General features: G+C 41.3%; 1 protein-coding gene across 1 annotated transcript in view; it reads left to right on the top strand.

Moving 5' to 3' along the window:
* The window catches only part of serbp1b (SERPINE1 mRNA binding protein 1b), a 122,450-nt gene that overhangs the window by 96,947 nt on the left and 7,807 nt on the right, over positions 1 to 17,696 (top strand). Inside the window, exon 8 of the mRNA XM_079819485.1 lies at positions 9,011 to 9,235. Within this exon, the coding sequence (XP_079675611.1) occupies positions 9,011 to 9,235 (225 nt within the window). The remainder of the gene's footprint in view (positions 1 to 9,010; positions 9,236 to 17,696) is intronic.

Below are 17,696 nucleotides of genomic sequence, written 5' to 3'. Positions count from 1 at the left end.
CTCTCTGGCTGCAGGCTTGTGCCTCGGCTCGTAGACTTCTTTAAACCGCGCCCCCTCTGCTCATTTCAAATGCAAAGATGTCAGCCAGTCACAACAGTGGGCGTTTATACTGAAGTCTCACAGCAGACACGTTCCTTGAAACAGGGCATTCAGTCACAGGGCAAACAACAGTATACAGGGCTCTACGCTAACATTTTTCTTGAGGAGCACTTGTGCTCCTAATTTAAAAAAATTAGGAGCACAGTCAAAAATTTAGGAGCACTTTCTGATCAATAACACGTATTCCAATTATAACTTTCCCATTACAGGACGATCTTTGTCCCTTTAAATTAATGTCCAGGGGCATTTTTACCATTATAAGAGCAATGTTTTCTAATCTTATTAAATGTATGCATCATCTTTTGTCAATTTCTTCAATTAAAATAGAAAAGTTTTTTTTAAAATGTTAATTTAAACAATAAATTCAGTTAGAGCAATAAGACACAACCAGACTGTTACCAATCTAATTAAATCAGCATCAAAAGTAGAAGTGGCACAGAAGCTTTATCTGAAGTGGTGTTTAGATACATTTACATGCAGCTCATGGGTAAATAATGTTGTATAAATGTTTTAAATTTTTGAATTTAGAAATAGGCTATGTACAAGTTAAACTTAAACTTAGTTAAAATATTTATTAGGGGTGTAACGATTCGTTTTAACAACGATTCGATTCGTATCACGATTTGAGGTTGTCGATACGATTCAAGGACGATGTTGGTTCATTTAGAACGATACGATCCGAAACGATTCAGTGACTTGAAATCGATTCAGTAACTTTTTAGCCAAAAATTGTGTGACTGAAATAAATATCTGGATACTGGTCAGTGCAGGTGAAGTTTCCTAGATTCCTGTTGTTTCTTGTAAGGGAATCCGGTATATCAATTAATTATGGATATAAACAAACAAGTAAACAACAATTAATGGCAAATGCATTCAAATTTTATTTGAATAAAGTGCAACCAACAGTTTAGGTTGAATTAAAAGGAAGTTAACCTTCTCTGCTCTCATTTTCAATTTTCAATACATTTTCAATAAAAGCACAGTAAGTGCAACCAACATTTCAACAGTAGGTTAACCTGCTACTTCTGCTTTTGTTTTCCAACATAAAAATATTACAATATTAATATCAAAAATAAAGTGCAACTAACTTCTCTTCAGGTTTAATTAATAGTAGGTTTACCTGCTACTTTTGCTGTTGTCTTACAACATTAAAATAATACAAATACAATATTAATATCAAAAATAAAGTGCAACCAACATTTCTTCAGGTTGAATAAACTGGCTGAACCTGCTACTACTCTCAGTTTAATAAACAAACAATATTTAACAAAAGATAAAATGTAACCAACTACTCTTCAATGACTCTACAGATTTCTTTTTCAAAAATATCAACATGATCTGACCTCAGAACACTTCTCTGTGCGTTCACTATGTCGCCAGCAGTACAAAAACTCGCTCTGCAGGCACACTGGTGTCAGGAATGCACAGGTAACAAGCAAGGGTTGAAAGTACAGGTAAAACGTTACTAACTTAGCTCTTTCTCCTGGTGGCTTGATAATTTCTCGCACGTTGGCTTCTCTGCCATCCGCCATGCCATGTTTTGTTTTCTTAGCGCTGCTGCTGGTGCGTGCGTTGCGATGATGTCACAGATAGGCAGACTTAATCGAGTCACGTTTAACGGCTTTATCATTAAAAGTGCTAAGAAAAAATATCCATATAAAGTATGACGTGCTTAAATCCAATGCGTTATTTCCCATGATCGATTCAATCGATTGATTACCTTTTAAAACGATGTTAGATCGATTATATGTCGTCCGGAAGGCCATCTTGCCGAGCACAGATCGATGTAGTTAGATCATAGGAAAATAAATCGATACATCGATGTAGTAGATTAATCGTTACACCCCTAATATTTATATTTTAAATAAAGTCCATGCAAAGTATAAATATGAAAATAAAACAGCCAGTAGGTGGCGTCAAGTCTATGTCGGAGTCATTCATTCAATCGTTCAAACGCAGATTCATTTGATCGAACCGCTTGGAGATGCATAACTGGTGTAGTTTTGATTTTCACGAAATAAACAGTATTGTGGCTAAAACGTTGTTACTTAATATCAACTTGTCTATTGGACTTTTTTACAAGATCAGTATCACATTTGCAATACACTTGGAATCCGGATACACTCCGGATACACTCGGATACACTTGGAATCCAAGATGGCGGCGCGAGTAGTTCGCGAGGCTCTGGGTCTCTCCAGATTCTGCAATTTTGCGGTATTTTTCCTGCTCATCTCCCGTCTGTTCGTTCAGAATAGTTGTGCCTTAACATCGTACACCCGTGGTGAGATTTTGGATATTGGTTTGCGAATTTCCGACAGTTTTATGGACAATCTTCGACTCCTTCCTGAGATCGCTAGGGCACCCGAGGCTATGCACTCTACCCGGCCGGGCGGAAGTGCTCGCAGGCGGCGCCGAGATCGTAAACAAAGGCGGGGAAAACGTGGAGGTCTGAGAGCTAAGCTAAGGCTAAAGCTAAGGCTAACCCCACATCGGCTCTCTTTACCCAGTATTTTCCTTGCCAATGTACGGTCGCTAGTGAACAAAATGGAGGAGATTCGACTCAGCATCACACACAGCAAGAAACTTTTGAACTGTAACGTCCTAATCTTCACGGAAAACTTGCTAAACGGCGGAATACCGGACACCGCTATTGAGCTAGCGGGATGCCACACGCTCCGGGCGGATAGAACATTAGATGGTTCCGGTAAGACCAGAGGTGGTGGATTGTGCATTTACATTAACAAACTCTGCTATTGTTGGGAGTCATTGTTCAGCTAACCTCGAGTTTCTCATGGTTAAATGTAGACCGTTTTATCTACCGCGGGAGTTCACTTCCACCATTATAACTGCAGCCTATATTCCCCCGGATGCTGATGCCAAGCTTGCTATGAAAGAACTTCATGCAGCCATCAGTAAACAACAGACTGATCACCCGGAAGCTGCTTTTATTGTTGCAGGTGACTTTAATCATTCAAACTTAAAGTCAGTGCTACCCAAGTTTCACCAGCATGTTTCCTGCCACACCAGAGGAAACAAAACCTTAGACCATGTTTACACAAACATGGCTGGTGCTTACGTTGCGACACCCCTCCCCCACCTGGGACAGTCAGATCACCTTTCTTTGTTCCTCATCCCCAAATATGCACCCCTCATCAACCATGTGAAGCCATCAGTGAAGACCATCAAGGTGTGGCCTGCGGGGGTTGATTCCACACTCCAGAAAAGGTTTCTACACACAGACTGGAGTGTGTTTGCTTCTCAAGCCACCAGTGACGCTCACACGGACATTGACTTCTACACCTCCTCTGTATTGGATCATATCAATACCACCATTGACAGTGTTACAACCCTGAAACAGATCACCACATACCCAAATCAGAAGCCATGGATGAACAGGGAAGTGCGACTCCTGCTGAAGTCACGCAATACTGCCTTCAGATCAGGTGATGCACAAGCCTACAGTACATCCAGAGCAAACCTGAAGAGGGGCATCAAAAAGGCCAAGCACTGCTACAAGCTAAAGATAGAGGGTCACTTTTCAAACTCTGACCCTTGTGGCAGGGCATCCAGGCCATCAGTGACTACAAACCCCCCCACTCCACCCCCGCAGCCACTGATGTCAACTTCCTGAACGAGCTAAATCACTTTTATGCTCGCTTTGAAAGAGACAACAGAGAAACTGCCACCAAGCTCAAACCCTCAGCTGACCCACCAATCACACTCTCCACCACAGATGTCTGCAAGTCACTGAGCCGGATCAGCGCGCACAAGGCTGCTGGACCAGACAACATCCCTGGTCGTGTTCTCAGGGCATGTGCGGAGCAGCTCGCTGAGGTTTTTACAGACATTTTCAACCTGTCTCTTGCCCAAGCAGCTGTACCATCATGCTTTAAACGCACTTCCATTGTGCCAGTGCCAAAACACTCTAACCCGAGGTGCCCTAATGACTACCTGACTACCGCCCTGTAGCACTCACACCCATCGTCATGAAGTGCTTTGAGCGGCTGGTCCTGGAACACCTAAAAGACTCTCTACCATCCACATTGGACTCACACCAGTTTGCCTACCGCAGCAATAGGAGCACAGAGGATGCCGTTTCCATGGCACTGCACTCTGTGCTCACTCACCTGGACAATAAGAACACTTACGCACGCATGCTGTTTGTTGACTTCAGCTCAGCATTCAACACTGTCATCCCAACCAAGTTAATAGCCAAACTTGGAGACCTGGGCATCAATACCTCAATGTGCAACTGGATTTTGGACTTCCTAACTGACAGACCCCAGAATGTTCGTTCAGGATTCACCTGCTCCACATCCATCACTCTTAACGCTGGTGTACCACAGGGCTGTGTGCTAAGCCCGTTTCTCTACTCCCTCTTCACCGCCGACTGCAAGCCTGTTTATGGATCTAATTCTATCGTCAAGTTTGCGGACGACACTACGGTGATTGGTCTCATCAGCAACAACGATGAGACTGCCTATAGGGAGGAGATCCAGCACCTGGCCACATGGTGCACCGAAAATAACCTGCTCCTCAACACCACCAAAACGAAGGAGCTCATCGTGGACTTCAGGAAGGAGTCAAGAGGCACACACGACACCATCCACATCAATGGAATGGCTGTTGAACGTGTCTCCAGTTTCAAGTTCCTGGGGATCCACATCTCGGCGGACATGTCGTGGACGACCAACACCTTCAGCCTGGTCAAGAAGGCTCACCAGCGCCTCTTCTTCCTGAGGACACTGAGGAAGAATCAGCTCTCCTCGGCTATCCTGGTGAACTTCTATCGCTGCGCAATAGAAAGCATCCTGACCAACTGTGTGGCAGTGTGGTATGGGAGCTGCTCTGTTGCGGAGCGCAAGGCACTGCAGCGGGTGGTGAAAACTGCCCAGCGCATCACAGGGACTCCACTACCTGCCATCGAGCACATCCAGAGGAAACGCTGTCTGCATCGAGCTCGCAGCATCCTCAAGGACTCCTCTCACCCAGCCCACAGACTGTTTTCTCTCCTGCCCTCCGGCAGGTGTTTCAGGATCCACCGGACCAGGACCAGCAGACTAAAGAACAGTTTTTTCCCCAGAGCTGTCTCCTTACTGAACTCAAACCCCCGTTGATCCACTCCCCTCTTATACTGATAACTCTCCTACCTCACATCCACCTTCACTTTGTTATTTGCACTACCGACTGTTTATTACAGTAACAACTGTTTACATTTGTATTTTGCACCGTACTTCTAACTGTAATATGCAATCACTTCCACTGCACTTTTACACTTTTTTTTCGGATAGCTTCTGTCCATAATTTATTGCACTACCTTAATCCACTGCCATATTCCTCATTTTAGCCTAACATATCATTGTATACCTCTATCTGTAAAATTCTGTTTATAGTAATAGCCATCTGTATATTATATTATATTCATAGTACATATCCACCTGTAAATTCTGTTTATAGTAAAAGCCATCTGTATATTATATTCATAGTACATATCCACCTGTAAATTCTGTTTATAGTAATAACCATCTGTATATTATTCACTGTACATATTCACCTGTAAATTCTGTTTATAGTAATAACCATCTCTCTATTTATAGATATATTTATATATACCCAGTACATATCCATGTCCTGCACTTATGCAAACGTTGTATATCCTGCACTTGCTGCTATTGCACTTCTGGTTAGACCTAAACTGCATTTCGTTGCCTTGTACTTGTACTTGTGTAATGACAATAAAGTTGAATCTAATCTAATCAATCATGCCAATACTTGGAGCAATATCAATCCGTAACTTTTGGCGCTCTGGCGCTAATGAACAGAAATGCCAGAGTCTTGCGGAAGAACACTGCAGCCGAAGCTACTTCTCTCTGTTTATGTCTATGGCGAGTCACACAGGGACTGTGCTCCTCCGCAGCGCTGCGACCCAAACTGGAATTGAATAGTCAGAATATAAACACTTATTATATGTGTACCGTAGTGATTCAGGGTAAGATAAAACACAGTTTGGAAAATGGATTCATGATGTAATCACTCATATGCATCTAGTCATTTTTAAACACAATACATGTTATGGACTGCAGCTGATAAAGATTAAATCAAGAACTCCTACAGGAGCGTTTTTAAATTATTTTTTATTAATTCATTTTTGGTGGCATTTTTGCCCCAAGCCCCTGTTAATTTCCGACCTTGTTTATGATAATCCTAATGTGGTATTTCTAGTTAAGTTTGGCTGCAAAGAAACCTATGAAAGAAACATCAGCGCGAGCCGTCTGGTAAGTGCATGGCCGCGTCACACCCGTTTCACTCATAGACCGTGGTTTCACCTTTTAATCTGTGAAGTGTTAGTCCGTCGCACACGTTTTTTGCACATGCTCCGCTGACAGAAGGCATGAAAAGCAGTTGATTGCAGCACGAAACGTAACAGTTGCTCAGTCAGTCAGTGTTTCTAGTTTTTATTCCGATTATACATATTCATGAGAAGCAATCGGGTCACTCGCACCGGTGCGCCTAAATATTTTTCCGCAGTCGCACGCAGTAATTTTCAGGCGCAAATGCGCCCAAAATGGTCGCTATGTAGAGCCCTGGTATAGAAAAAATGCCTTTTATTTCAAAATTATGACATTTTATGATGTAAAAATCATACTAACAATATAAGTACACCTCAGAAAACATTATAAAATAAAGTAAAAAATCCATGCCATGGGACCTTTTAAAATGTCACCCATCATTTTAAGAAAAAATACAAGACATAAAACCAAGTATAGCGTGTCTAGCTTCCTACTTTTAAACAGGAGATTTAAAGGTCCCATGGCATGAAATTTTCATTTTATGAGGTTTTTCAACATTAATATGAGTTCCCCTAGCCTGAATATTGTCCCCAAGTGGATAGAAATGTTGATCGGTGTAAACCCGAGTTCTGGCTGTCTTTCTCTGCCTTTGCGAAAATGACAGGCCAGACTAGCCAATCCTGAAGTCTCCTGGTTTGACGTCCAAGCAGGAACGATTACCTCCCTTTACCCCGCCCAGAGAATCTAGCACGCCCATGCAACCGCTCAAGAGATCATTGCATCATTGCTTGTGAACGAGTGAACGCTGGCAGTTTCTCAGTGTTTGGATGTACAAATGAAAACAGAAGTCTTTTTTCAGTTCCTTCTGATCTGTGATCAGTGATTTCTTATGTGTAGCTAATTATTTATTATTCGTGCACACGCTGCGGCTTCTCTCTCTCCCGACAGAACAGTGTTTTCGTGTTTTCTATCTTGTGAGTCAGTGTTTTTGTACGTCCTTGTCGCGTCTATCGGTTCTACAATGTGCATACAGTCGTTACATCTTTAGAGATAAACCTTACACACGCCGAGGCTCGGGCTGCACTGATCGGTCGGCCTCCAACATCCCCGACCCCCAGTACTGCATCTGGCCCACAGCGGAGGCACCAAACGCGGCGCGAGATTAAGCAGAAGGGGGTAAGCGTGAGGGTATCCGGGCTAGGCTAGCCAGCTTTCCCCACAATAAACTGGATTACATTCGATTACTGCTGTTGTGTCTTTGTTTGCGCTGTGTACTCAATGCGCGTCACTGGCGCTTTCCATATGATAGGAACATCTAAAAATAATGGTATTATCAACACTTACTCATAACTCGTTCATCTCGACAGCTGTAATGGTACTTTGCATGTGTTACAAAGTTGGTAATAATGATGAAGACGAACTCGGCGTGACTGGGACTCGTGTTTATTCAGAACTCTCAGATACAAACACAATAAACTCGCGCTGACTGACAGCGCTCTCATAACTCAGTAGTTACTATAAATAACTTTGTTAGCAATCGCTGAGCTCAGTCTCTGGTAACATTAGTGATGTCCGGTTCGCGAACGATCTTTCTTTTTAACCGGTTCTTTTTAGTGAACCGAATCAGTTCACCAAATCGGACTGAATCGTTCTAAACGGTTCGCGTCTCCAGTCAGCGCTGATCCATAATTTACTAAAGTTACTAACTTTCTGACATGAGTGACAGCCCCTCCGACTAGAAATAGACTAATAACCTGAAGTATATGCTGTAACTGAAACAGTTCACTGAACTGAGACTGACAGAACCGATGTGAAGTGAACTCCGGTCCATCCGTCTCTCTGGCAGCAGCTCGTGCCTGCTCGTGCCTCGCAGACCTCGTTAAACCACGCCCCCTCCGCTCATATCAAATGCAAAGATGTCAGCCAATCACAACAGTGGGCGTTTTTACTGAAGTCTCACAGCAGACACGCCTCTTGTAACAGGGCCTTCAGCCACAGGGCAAACTGCAGTATAGAAAAAAATGCCTTTTATTTCTAAATTATGATATTTTATGATGTAAAAATCATACTAACAATATAAGTACACCTCAGGAAACATTAAAAAATAATAGAAAAATGCCATGCCATGGGACCTTTAAGTAATTAAACAATAAATAGGACATTATTTTCCTATTATTAAAAATAATTATGAATGTATTATTCTTTTTTCCAAGCATATGACATTTTATTTACAGCAGACAATCATGCGACTGACCATGTGAGCAGTGCGTTCTCGGGTTTGTAGGATCTCAAAACTCGCTCTTCCACTGTGAATGAATTGCCATCCGAATGCATGAGTTTTATCACTGAGATGCCATGCACATGTATTTTACAGACGTCCACATGAGAATCAATTACCATCTGAATAGGGCTTTTGAGGATTTACTTGTGTCCTGTGATACTATCCATTTGTCATAAAATATACAAATTAGTTCATGTTCTCAGTAAAGCTGTATTAATCCTTCAAGTTGGATTGAGGGGTCAGCTCTGTGGTTAAAGTTTCTTTGCAGAAATTCTTATTGTGAAATTGGGAATGATAGATTTGTTTGCTGAAGCTGATCCCGTAATATTATTTCTTAAAGGCTGAAGAAGGTGGAGATCACCACTTCCGTAAGCCAGCCAATGACATCACCTCCCAGCTGGAGATAAACTTCGGAGACTTGGGTCGACCAGGACGTGGTCGTGGAGGTTCTCGTGGAGGACGTGGAGGACGTGGTGGTGGTGGTGGTGGTGGTGGTGGTGGTGGTGGAGGTGGCGGCAGCGGCAGTGGTGGACGGCCAAGCCGAGGCGGAGGCAGATCTGAGAAGGTAAATAACAGAGACAAGTATTCTATTTTTAGATACTAAGATACTTCTTAGATCAAATAAAACTCCAATCTGCCCCTGATAGCGTTATCACTGTGCATTATATCAAAGTTTTACTTAGAAAATACTTATACCCAAACAAAGAGCTACAGTAACTTTTTATGATTACAATTATGGTTTAGGCATACATCTTCCGATGCTACTTGGACGCGTGTTCATGCACTAATGAACTTTAGTGATTTATGTTGGATGGTTACAAATTATTCTTTCAATTACACTTTCAATACTTAAAAAAAAAAAACTAATTAAAACCATAATTGCTTTATAATCTGAAATGTAAAATATCTATAGTAAAAGAAACTGTAATGTTTGAACAAAACAAATATCTATTTGTAAATGAACCAGTGCAGGCATTTTTGTGTTTTATAAGCATAAGATTAGGGCTGGGCGATAAAACGATAAAGATAATTATCACAAAATAATTTTCCTCCATAAAATGATAACAACAGTTCTATAAATGCTCGATATAATGCTTACGCGCTATGCGTAATGCTGCGTATGCGTTTTGCAGACCGGGCTTCTGGGTGCCGCACGCGGTGTTGTTGACAGTCACAGTGGCTGAGTGGAGTGGAGTGGAGCGAGAAAAATTAGCGATAGTGACAAATTGCTATTAGCAATCCGACATAAAACAGAGCGACGTGCACTGCTGATCATAGGTTCACCACATGGTAATATAATTATTAGGGTATTCGCGTATTCGTACCAAACGGTTCACGGGGTGAGTTCCAAATGGAATCAGTATTCCCTATTTGATCATCCCTATGTGAGCAGGACACGCGTGTGCCATGCCGTATGTAGCAGTTTGGAATGCACTTGGCAAAGGGAGCGGAGTAATTTCCTCATTATCTTCAGCTGGGATTTTCCTGTGACAACGCAGCGCCGGCATAAATATATAATTCATATTTTTAAGAGTTATATTACTTTTTATATACAGCAGCCTATTACAAAGCATATTTTTATAAACTCTTTAAAATAAAAAAATATTTTTATTTGCAACAGTTAGGCTAAAAAAAAGAATTATGCAGATTAGTGATGCACCGAAATGAAAATTCTGGACCGAAACCGAAAATTTAGTATGCACTTGGCCGAAAACCGAAACTGAAGCCGAAAATGTTTGAAAATCCCAGCTGAAGATAATGAGGAAATTACGCCGCTCCCTTTGCCAAGTGCATTCCAAACTGCTACATACGGCACGGCACACGCGTGTCCTGCTCACATAGGGATGATCAAATAGGGAATACTGATTCCATTTGGAACTCACCCCGTGAACCGTTCGGTATGAATACGCGAACCGTTACACCCCTAATAATTATTCAATTATCTTGCTGCTTTGAAGTTCTTCCATATAGCATTGAGCTCAACACAGCGGTAAATCTACATTAGCCTAATAGCAGTTCACGCATAGGCTTATCGCCTTGTTATTTGTAGTGGGTGACTTACAACAAGCTAACGTTACCAAACTATAATCACTAAAACATCGGACTTATGGAAAAATACATCTGTATCATAATTTTTGTCTTTGGTGATTTATTAATAACTCAGCATCACCTGTATTAAAAGAGAAATAAAATCATTTCATCCGATGTTTAAAGTGAATAAAATAGACTTGACAGCCCTTACTGGAGTTCCACAACTACTGATCTTTGTACTCTCTCCCAGCCCACCGCAGTTGTGTGTCGGTGAGGTGCGCGGTGGACCAATCCACTGTAAGGCAAGAGAGGGGGGACTCAATGTTTCTAAACTTAAAATAAATTTTTTGCCCGTGTGTGTTTTGTTTTACTACTTGCACAATATTTTTTACGTAGATGTAATTATTAGGGCTGGGCAAATGAACGCGTTAACGCGGGCGATTATTTTTTTCAGCTTAACGCATTAAAAATATTTAACGCAAATAACGCAGTGTCCGTTTTTATATCCATTTTTGCCTAGCGTTACATGATCACTCTCCTATTCATGTAAATGCTTCCAAGCGCGACAAGACACAAGAACGCGCTGTATGTCAATGTCCTGTCTGTGTGGCTGCGTCTCAGCTAATCTAGGGACACTCTGACACACACACACACACACACTTGACGCACAGACAGACTCGTGTCAGTCTCCTGCTCACATTGAGTTCTCTTTTGCTCTTGAACAAACAATAACAACAACACAGAATTGAGTATTCTCATATTAGGAGTCTTAAATTAGTTAAATAACGTCTTAAATGAACTTAAAGAGGAATGAGATGCGCGGGACAGCGTGTCAGATCCGCGTCTTGTTCGCCAGTGGTCATTCTAAAAGTGAGAGGAGCACTGATGATGCCTGTCATTTAATGTTCATCTTCATCAAAGAACAAAGAGAACAGAGAAAGTTGTAGCTTTTTAATGATGATTAATCTATATTTCATTTATTATTTATGCAGTTAAGAAAGGTGTTTGATAACTATTACATTTCTGTATATGTCTAACAGGGAAGTCCACAGGTAAAAATAACATTATTATAATGGGTTTATGTAAAGATTGTTTTTAAGTTTACTTAAATTAAAAGTTGTTTTTTTAAAGCCTAATAAATGTTGAAATTGGGAGCTTTCAGTTATACTGTAATGTAACGTCATTAATGTTTCATAGACATTAGTATCAGTGATACTGGCCTTCATTCATAAAAAAATGCGATTACAACACATATTTAAAATATACTGTCTTTAAATTGTTTCTACATTCATTTGGAGAGTAACTGAAATTATTACAATATCAAAATATTAAAAACTTAAAATATTAACTTAAGATTAATCGAGATTAATTACAGAAAAAAATGTGATTAATTAGTTAATTTTTTGCAAGCGATTCCCAACACTAGTAATTATATTACAGGGAGTGCAGAATTATTAGGCACGTTGATTTTCTGATCATATTTTTTTTCCAGGCACATTTGACCAATTCCAAACCACAGTAATCCTAATAACTACTATTGATTTAGTATTTAATAATGTATAAGTGATATATAATTGTTCATGAAGGCTGGAAATGAAAATCACCTTATATTCAGGTGTGCAGAATTATTAGGCATGTTTTCTTTTACAGATAAATTGAGCCAAAAAAGAGATTTAACTCAGACTGAAAAGTCAAAAAGTATTAAATGCCCATGAGAAGGATGCAATACTAATGCAATACTAGACATTGCAGTTAAGGCATGACCATTGGACAGTGAAATGCTCGTTGGGTCAGCAGGATCTGACAAAAACAGGTGGTGAAGAAAAGACACCTGTTAACTGCAAAAGAATTAAGAATTAAGGTGAAGAATTAAGGGTAAAACCATCAGGAACCCTTAAGTCTCCAGCGCCACCATTTTCCAAAGCTGCAACCTACCTGGAGTCTCCAGAAGTGCAAGGTGTCAGGATCTCAGAGACTTCAGTTAGGTAAAGAATCCTAAAAAATGACCCCCACTAGATAAGAATCACAAGCTGAAGTGTTGTAAAATACATGAAGAAAGTTTTTTTATAGGCTTTATGGACAGATAGGTTGAGAGTGACTCTTGAAGGACCAGCACCACATCCTCTAGTACCACTGTTTGAAGAATTCATCTTCCAGAATCTGGCAGTACGTTTTGGGAGTTCATTTTAGTCCATCCTGAAGTCCGTTTTGCAGAGATGGACTAAAAATTATTCTCCCCTTTAAGACTGAATGCAGATCTAATAATACACATATTTTGTCCCAACTATTTAGGCCCATTTAAGACATAAACTGTGTTTAGTAAATACTCTCCAAGCCAGTCATTTTGACATAGGCTATTGGTTGTGTGTTTTAATGGTTTAGACGTGCAACACAAAGCCTAAAGTATAATGTACAAGTCCAGTTGTGGTTTGTTTCGGAGCACACACACATAACAGGGCTCCAGACTAACTTTTTTCACTAGGAGCACAGTGGCCCCCAACTGAAAATTTTAGGGGCACAACCAGAAATTTTAGGGGCGCACACCGTAAATCAACATGCTAACCAAATCTACTAATTTCCACTGTATTACTAATAGGGATCGGTATCGTTAAGGTTTTAATGGTATTACTACTCTTATACCCCTTTTCCACCAAGGCAGTGCTAGAGCTAATTCAGAGCCAGAGCTAGTCCCAGTTCATAGTTGGTTCGACTGATACCCCTTTTCCACCAAGGCAGTGCTAGAGCTAATTCAGAGCCAGAGCTAGTCCCAGTTCATAGTTGGTTCAACTGAGGAGCCTTCTAAGAACCGGTTTGCTTTTCCACGGGCTGAGAGCCACAACAGAGCCATGTCTTATGTCACTGTATACGTCTCATCTCTCTCAGCAACGCTAGCGAGGCAGCGGCAATGTTGCCAAGTATATGGTTTTGCCGCGGGCTATTTTTTCATGTCCGCGGGATGAAGCGACCCCAATTATGTGATTATTTAGCCCCGGGAATGCGAATTTTAGTGCCAAAAAACACATATTTTACCCCCAAATGTGATTTTTACTGGGGAATCCCCCCCTGGAACGCGATTGGGCTTGTTTTGAGTAGCAATTGGGAGGGTTTGTTGTGAAAACCTGGCAACCCTGGGCAGCGGGAAACACAAACACACAAGGCTTGTTCGAGATGCATCGTCCTTGCGCAGACCGATCCACGTATGAAATAAAAAAAAACGCATGAGTGAATCAAACGCATAAGGAGTCATATGCTCTCGCTGGACTCGTTATCATACGGCGATCGGTCTCTGCACAGCACCGCTGCGAACAAGCCTTCCATCAACAATGCAAACGTTGCGTTACTATTCATTCACATGGCTTTACGATCCTACATCGGCATCAAAACACAACGCAAACACAGCGAATCCAACGCATTCATGTAGTTCGCCGTAATTTGTATAGACGGAGATTACAAACGAACAGCAGCTGTTAGCTCCATTAGCTGCTATTTCAAAAATGGTGGATCTAAAGTTTGTGTTCGTCTTGTTGACCCCGCCCCCAGCGCCTGACGTAATCGGTTCTTACTTCTAGCCCTGTTCTAGCCCAGCAATGTTTTGGTGCTACTTAAGAACCACTTTTCCTGGCTCGGAGCTGGGATTTTGGGTGTGGAAACACAAAGAACCGATTTGAAACTAGGCTCTGGCTCCGATCTAGCTCTGGCTCTGCTTTGGTGGAAAAGGGGTATGAGGAGCCTTCTAAGAACCGGTTTGCTTTTCCACCTGCTGAGAGCCACAACAGAGCCAGGTCTTACGTCACTGTTTACGTCTCATCTCTCTCAGCAACGCTAGCGAGGCAGCGGCAGTGTTGCCAAGTATGTGGTTTTGCCGCGGGCTGTTTTTTCATGTCCGCGGGATGAAGCGACCCCAATTATGTGATATTTAGCCCCATATTGCGAATTTTAGTAGGCAACCATGCCAAAAAACACATATTTTACCCCCAAATGTGATTTTTACTGGGGAATCCCCCCCTGGAACGCGATTGGGCTTGTTTTGAGTAGCAATTGGGCGAGTTTGTTGTGAAAACCTGGCAACCCTGGGCAGCGGGAAACACACACACACACCAGGCTTGTTCGAGACGCATCGTCACTGCGCAGACCGATCCACGTATGATATAAAAAAAACCGCATGAGTGAATCAAAAGCATAAAATCGTGTGCTCTCGCTGGACTCGTTATCATACGGCGATCGGTCTCTGCACAGCACCGCTGCGAACAAGCCTTCCATCAACAATGCAAACGTTGCGTTACAATTCATTCACATGGCTTTACGATCCTACATCGGCATCAAAACAACGCAAACACAGCGAATCCAACGCATTAATGTAGTTCGCCGTAATTTGTATAGACGGAGATTACAAACGAGCAGCAGTTGTTAGCTCCATTAGCTGCTATTTCAAACATGGCGGATCTCAAGTTTGTGTTCGTCTTGTTGACCCCGCCCCCAGCGCCTGACGTAATCGGTTCTTACTTCTAGCCCTGTTCTAGCCCAGCAATGTTTTGGTGCTACTTAAGAACCACTTTTCCTGGCTCGGAGCTGGGGCTTTGGGTGTGGAAACACAAAGAACCGATTTGAAACTAGGCTCTGGCTCCGATCTAGCTCTGGCTCTGCTTTGGTGGAAAAGGGGTTTTACTGATACTGCTTATCGATCCGGTACTTTAACAGTATTCTTACCGGTTCTTTTTATTATACTTTATTTTTATTTTTTTATATAAAAAAAACATAATTAAGAACCTAATTAACATGGCTTTATAATCTGAAAAGTAAAATATCTATAGCAAAAGAAACCGCAAAGTTTGAACAAAAATATAAAACATCTATTTGTAAATGGACCAGTGTGCAGGCATTCGGAAGGTCTGCTAACATTAATATTAAAGTAAAGAACCAACCTACAAAGAAATCTAATAAAGTAATGAAATGTAAAATAACACTGCATAGTTTTCACTGTATAAATTGATAGATTAATGCTTATAAAAGCTAAAGTTATTAATTCAAGAGATGTGAATATTTTCTATTTGCCTTTTGTTCGATTTGAATTAATGGCTCAATCGTCAGCAGGTTTATTAGACGCTGCCCCTTTAAGACCGATCGAATGTAGAACTAATAATATCATATTCTCCTATTTCTCCAAACTATTTACGCCCATTGAAGATATAAACTGTTAAAATAACTACTCTCCAATCCGGTCATTTTGACACCGGCTATTTGTTGTTTATTTGATGGTTTAGACGCGCACACGAAGCCTAAAATATTAAGTGCAAGTCGGTCCATTTCGCAGCACACACACATAAGCCGCCTTGAAGTTGGAAACAGCATCTCTTGCGTGGATTATTGTGCATTTAATAGCTCTTTATTATCAAACACATCCCGCAGTTTAGCAACAGTAAAGACTGCAGTTTACAACAATCACAGGTTTAGGGAGAAATAACAGCTCAGCTGTGAAGGGAAGGATGTCGCGCTCGACGGAACACTGCTATAGGAATAGTTTTACCTCATATCATCTTTTTATAATTATTGGAAGCCAAAATCGAAAATAAAATTAGATTAATATCATGGCACATCCCTAAAGTTTAAGCAGACTAAACTTTTGTGTAGTTCTCTTGGCCATCGTCACTCATTAAAGCTGACTGTGGTGTTGTGTTCGCTGTAGCTCGCTCGCTTTCTCTCTCTTCTGGATTGCGAATGGCAAAAATGCATCACGGACAAATGGTTTAATATTATCTCATATAGAAACGGCTGGCAAAGATAGAATTTGCCAGACATAACGTCTATCAATTATAATTAGTAAGTGTATTTTATTAATTTCTCCAGTACCGACAGCAGGCAAATTTACTGGTCGCACATGTGCGACTGGATGTAAAATTCAGTCGCACACTAAAATTTTAGTCGCAAAATGCGACCATTTAGTCGCACTCTGGAGCCCTGCATAAGCCGTCTTGAAGTTGGAAACAGCGTCTCTTGCGTGGATTATTGTGCTTTAAATAGCTCTCTTTATTATCAAACACGTCCGGCAATTTAGCAGCCGTTGATACTGCATTTTACAACGATCACAGATTGTGCTAAATCTGACGTTAGGTTTGGGTTTAGGTAGAAATTACACCGCACCATTGTGAGGGAAGGGAGTTGTGCTAGACAGAACACAGCTAGTTTTTAACAGTTTTACCTCATAACTTTTTATAATCCTTTGAAGTGGTGTTCATTTTGTTGACCTTTTTTCCATGACTAAAGCCCTATTTGGACGGGATTAGTTTTACATGGAGAGGTGGGGGTAAAGTAATTATTACCAGAGGTTCTCTGTAGGGCTGAACGATATATCGTTATCGTATCTATATCTAGATATGAACTTTCAAGATATTACTATCGAAAAAAGCAACGATATAGATTTCCCCTCTCCGCGCTCGCCCCGCATACAACTCTGGCAGTCACAACAAACATCAGTTTTACGAGTGCCCTTGAATGCACCGCTAAAGCCAGCGTGCGCACACTACCAGGGACGTGGGAACTATATTGTGAGAGGGGGGGCGGCGTTTCCATGGTGACGCGTCATTGCTTGTCACGTGACACACCGCAGCAGCAACAGCGCTGAATGAATGATTGAATGAATCTGCTATGTCATTTTTTCCTTTTTTATTTAGAATATTCGGAAATGTGTTAGCTATGGCATGAAATATCTGATATTCCGATTGTCAAATACATGCAAGTGGAAGTATATTGTTGTTTAAACACCTTTATAACGACCGCGTTAGTTGAGCTGTATGCGCGATGGGCGCCGCCGTGTTAGTTTGTGCCGCAGACGCAGTTCAGAGAATTGGATCTGTTTTTACAACCTCTATGTTTACAACACGTGAATTCATTCACTTCTCCCGAAATACTTAAAAGTAAGTGGCTGGTGAACTGGGAATAGAATAGAGTAAACATTGAAGTTACTTACACAATGTGTAAGAATATAAATGTTGTTGCAC

The sequence above is a fragment of the Gobio gobio genome (genome assembly GCF_949357685.1).
Source record: "Gobio gobio genome assembly, chromosome: 6".
Taxonomy (NCBI): Eukaryota; Metazoa; Chordata; class Actinopteri; order Cypriniformes; family Gobionidae; genus Gobio; species Gobio gobio.
This window is presented reverse-complemented; position numbering and strand designations above follow the sequence as displayed.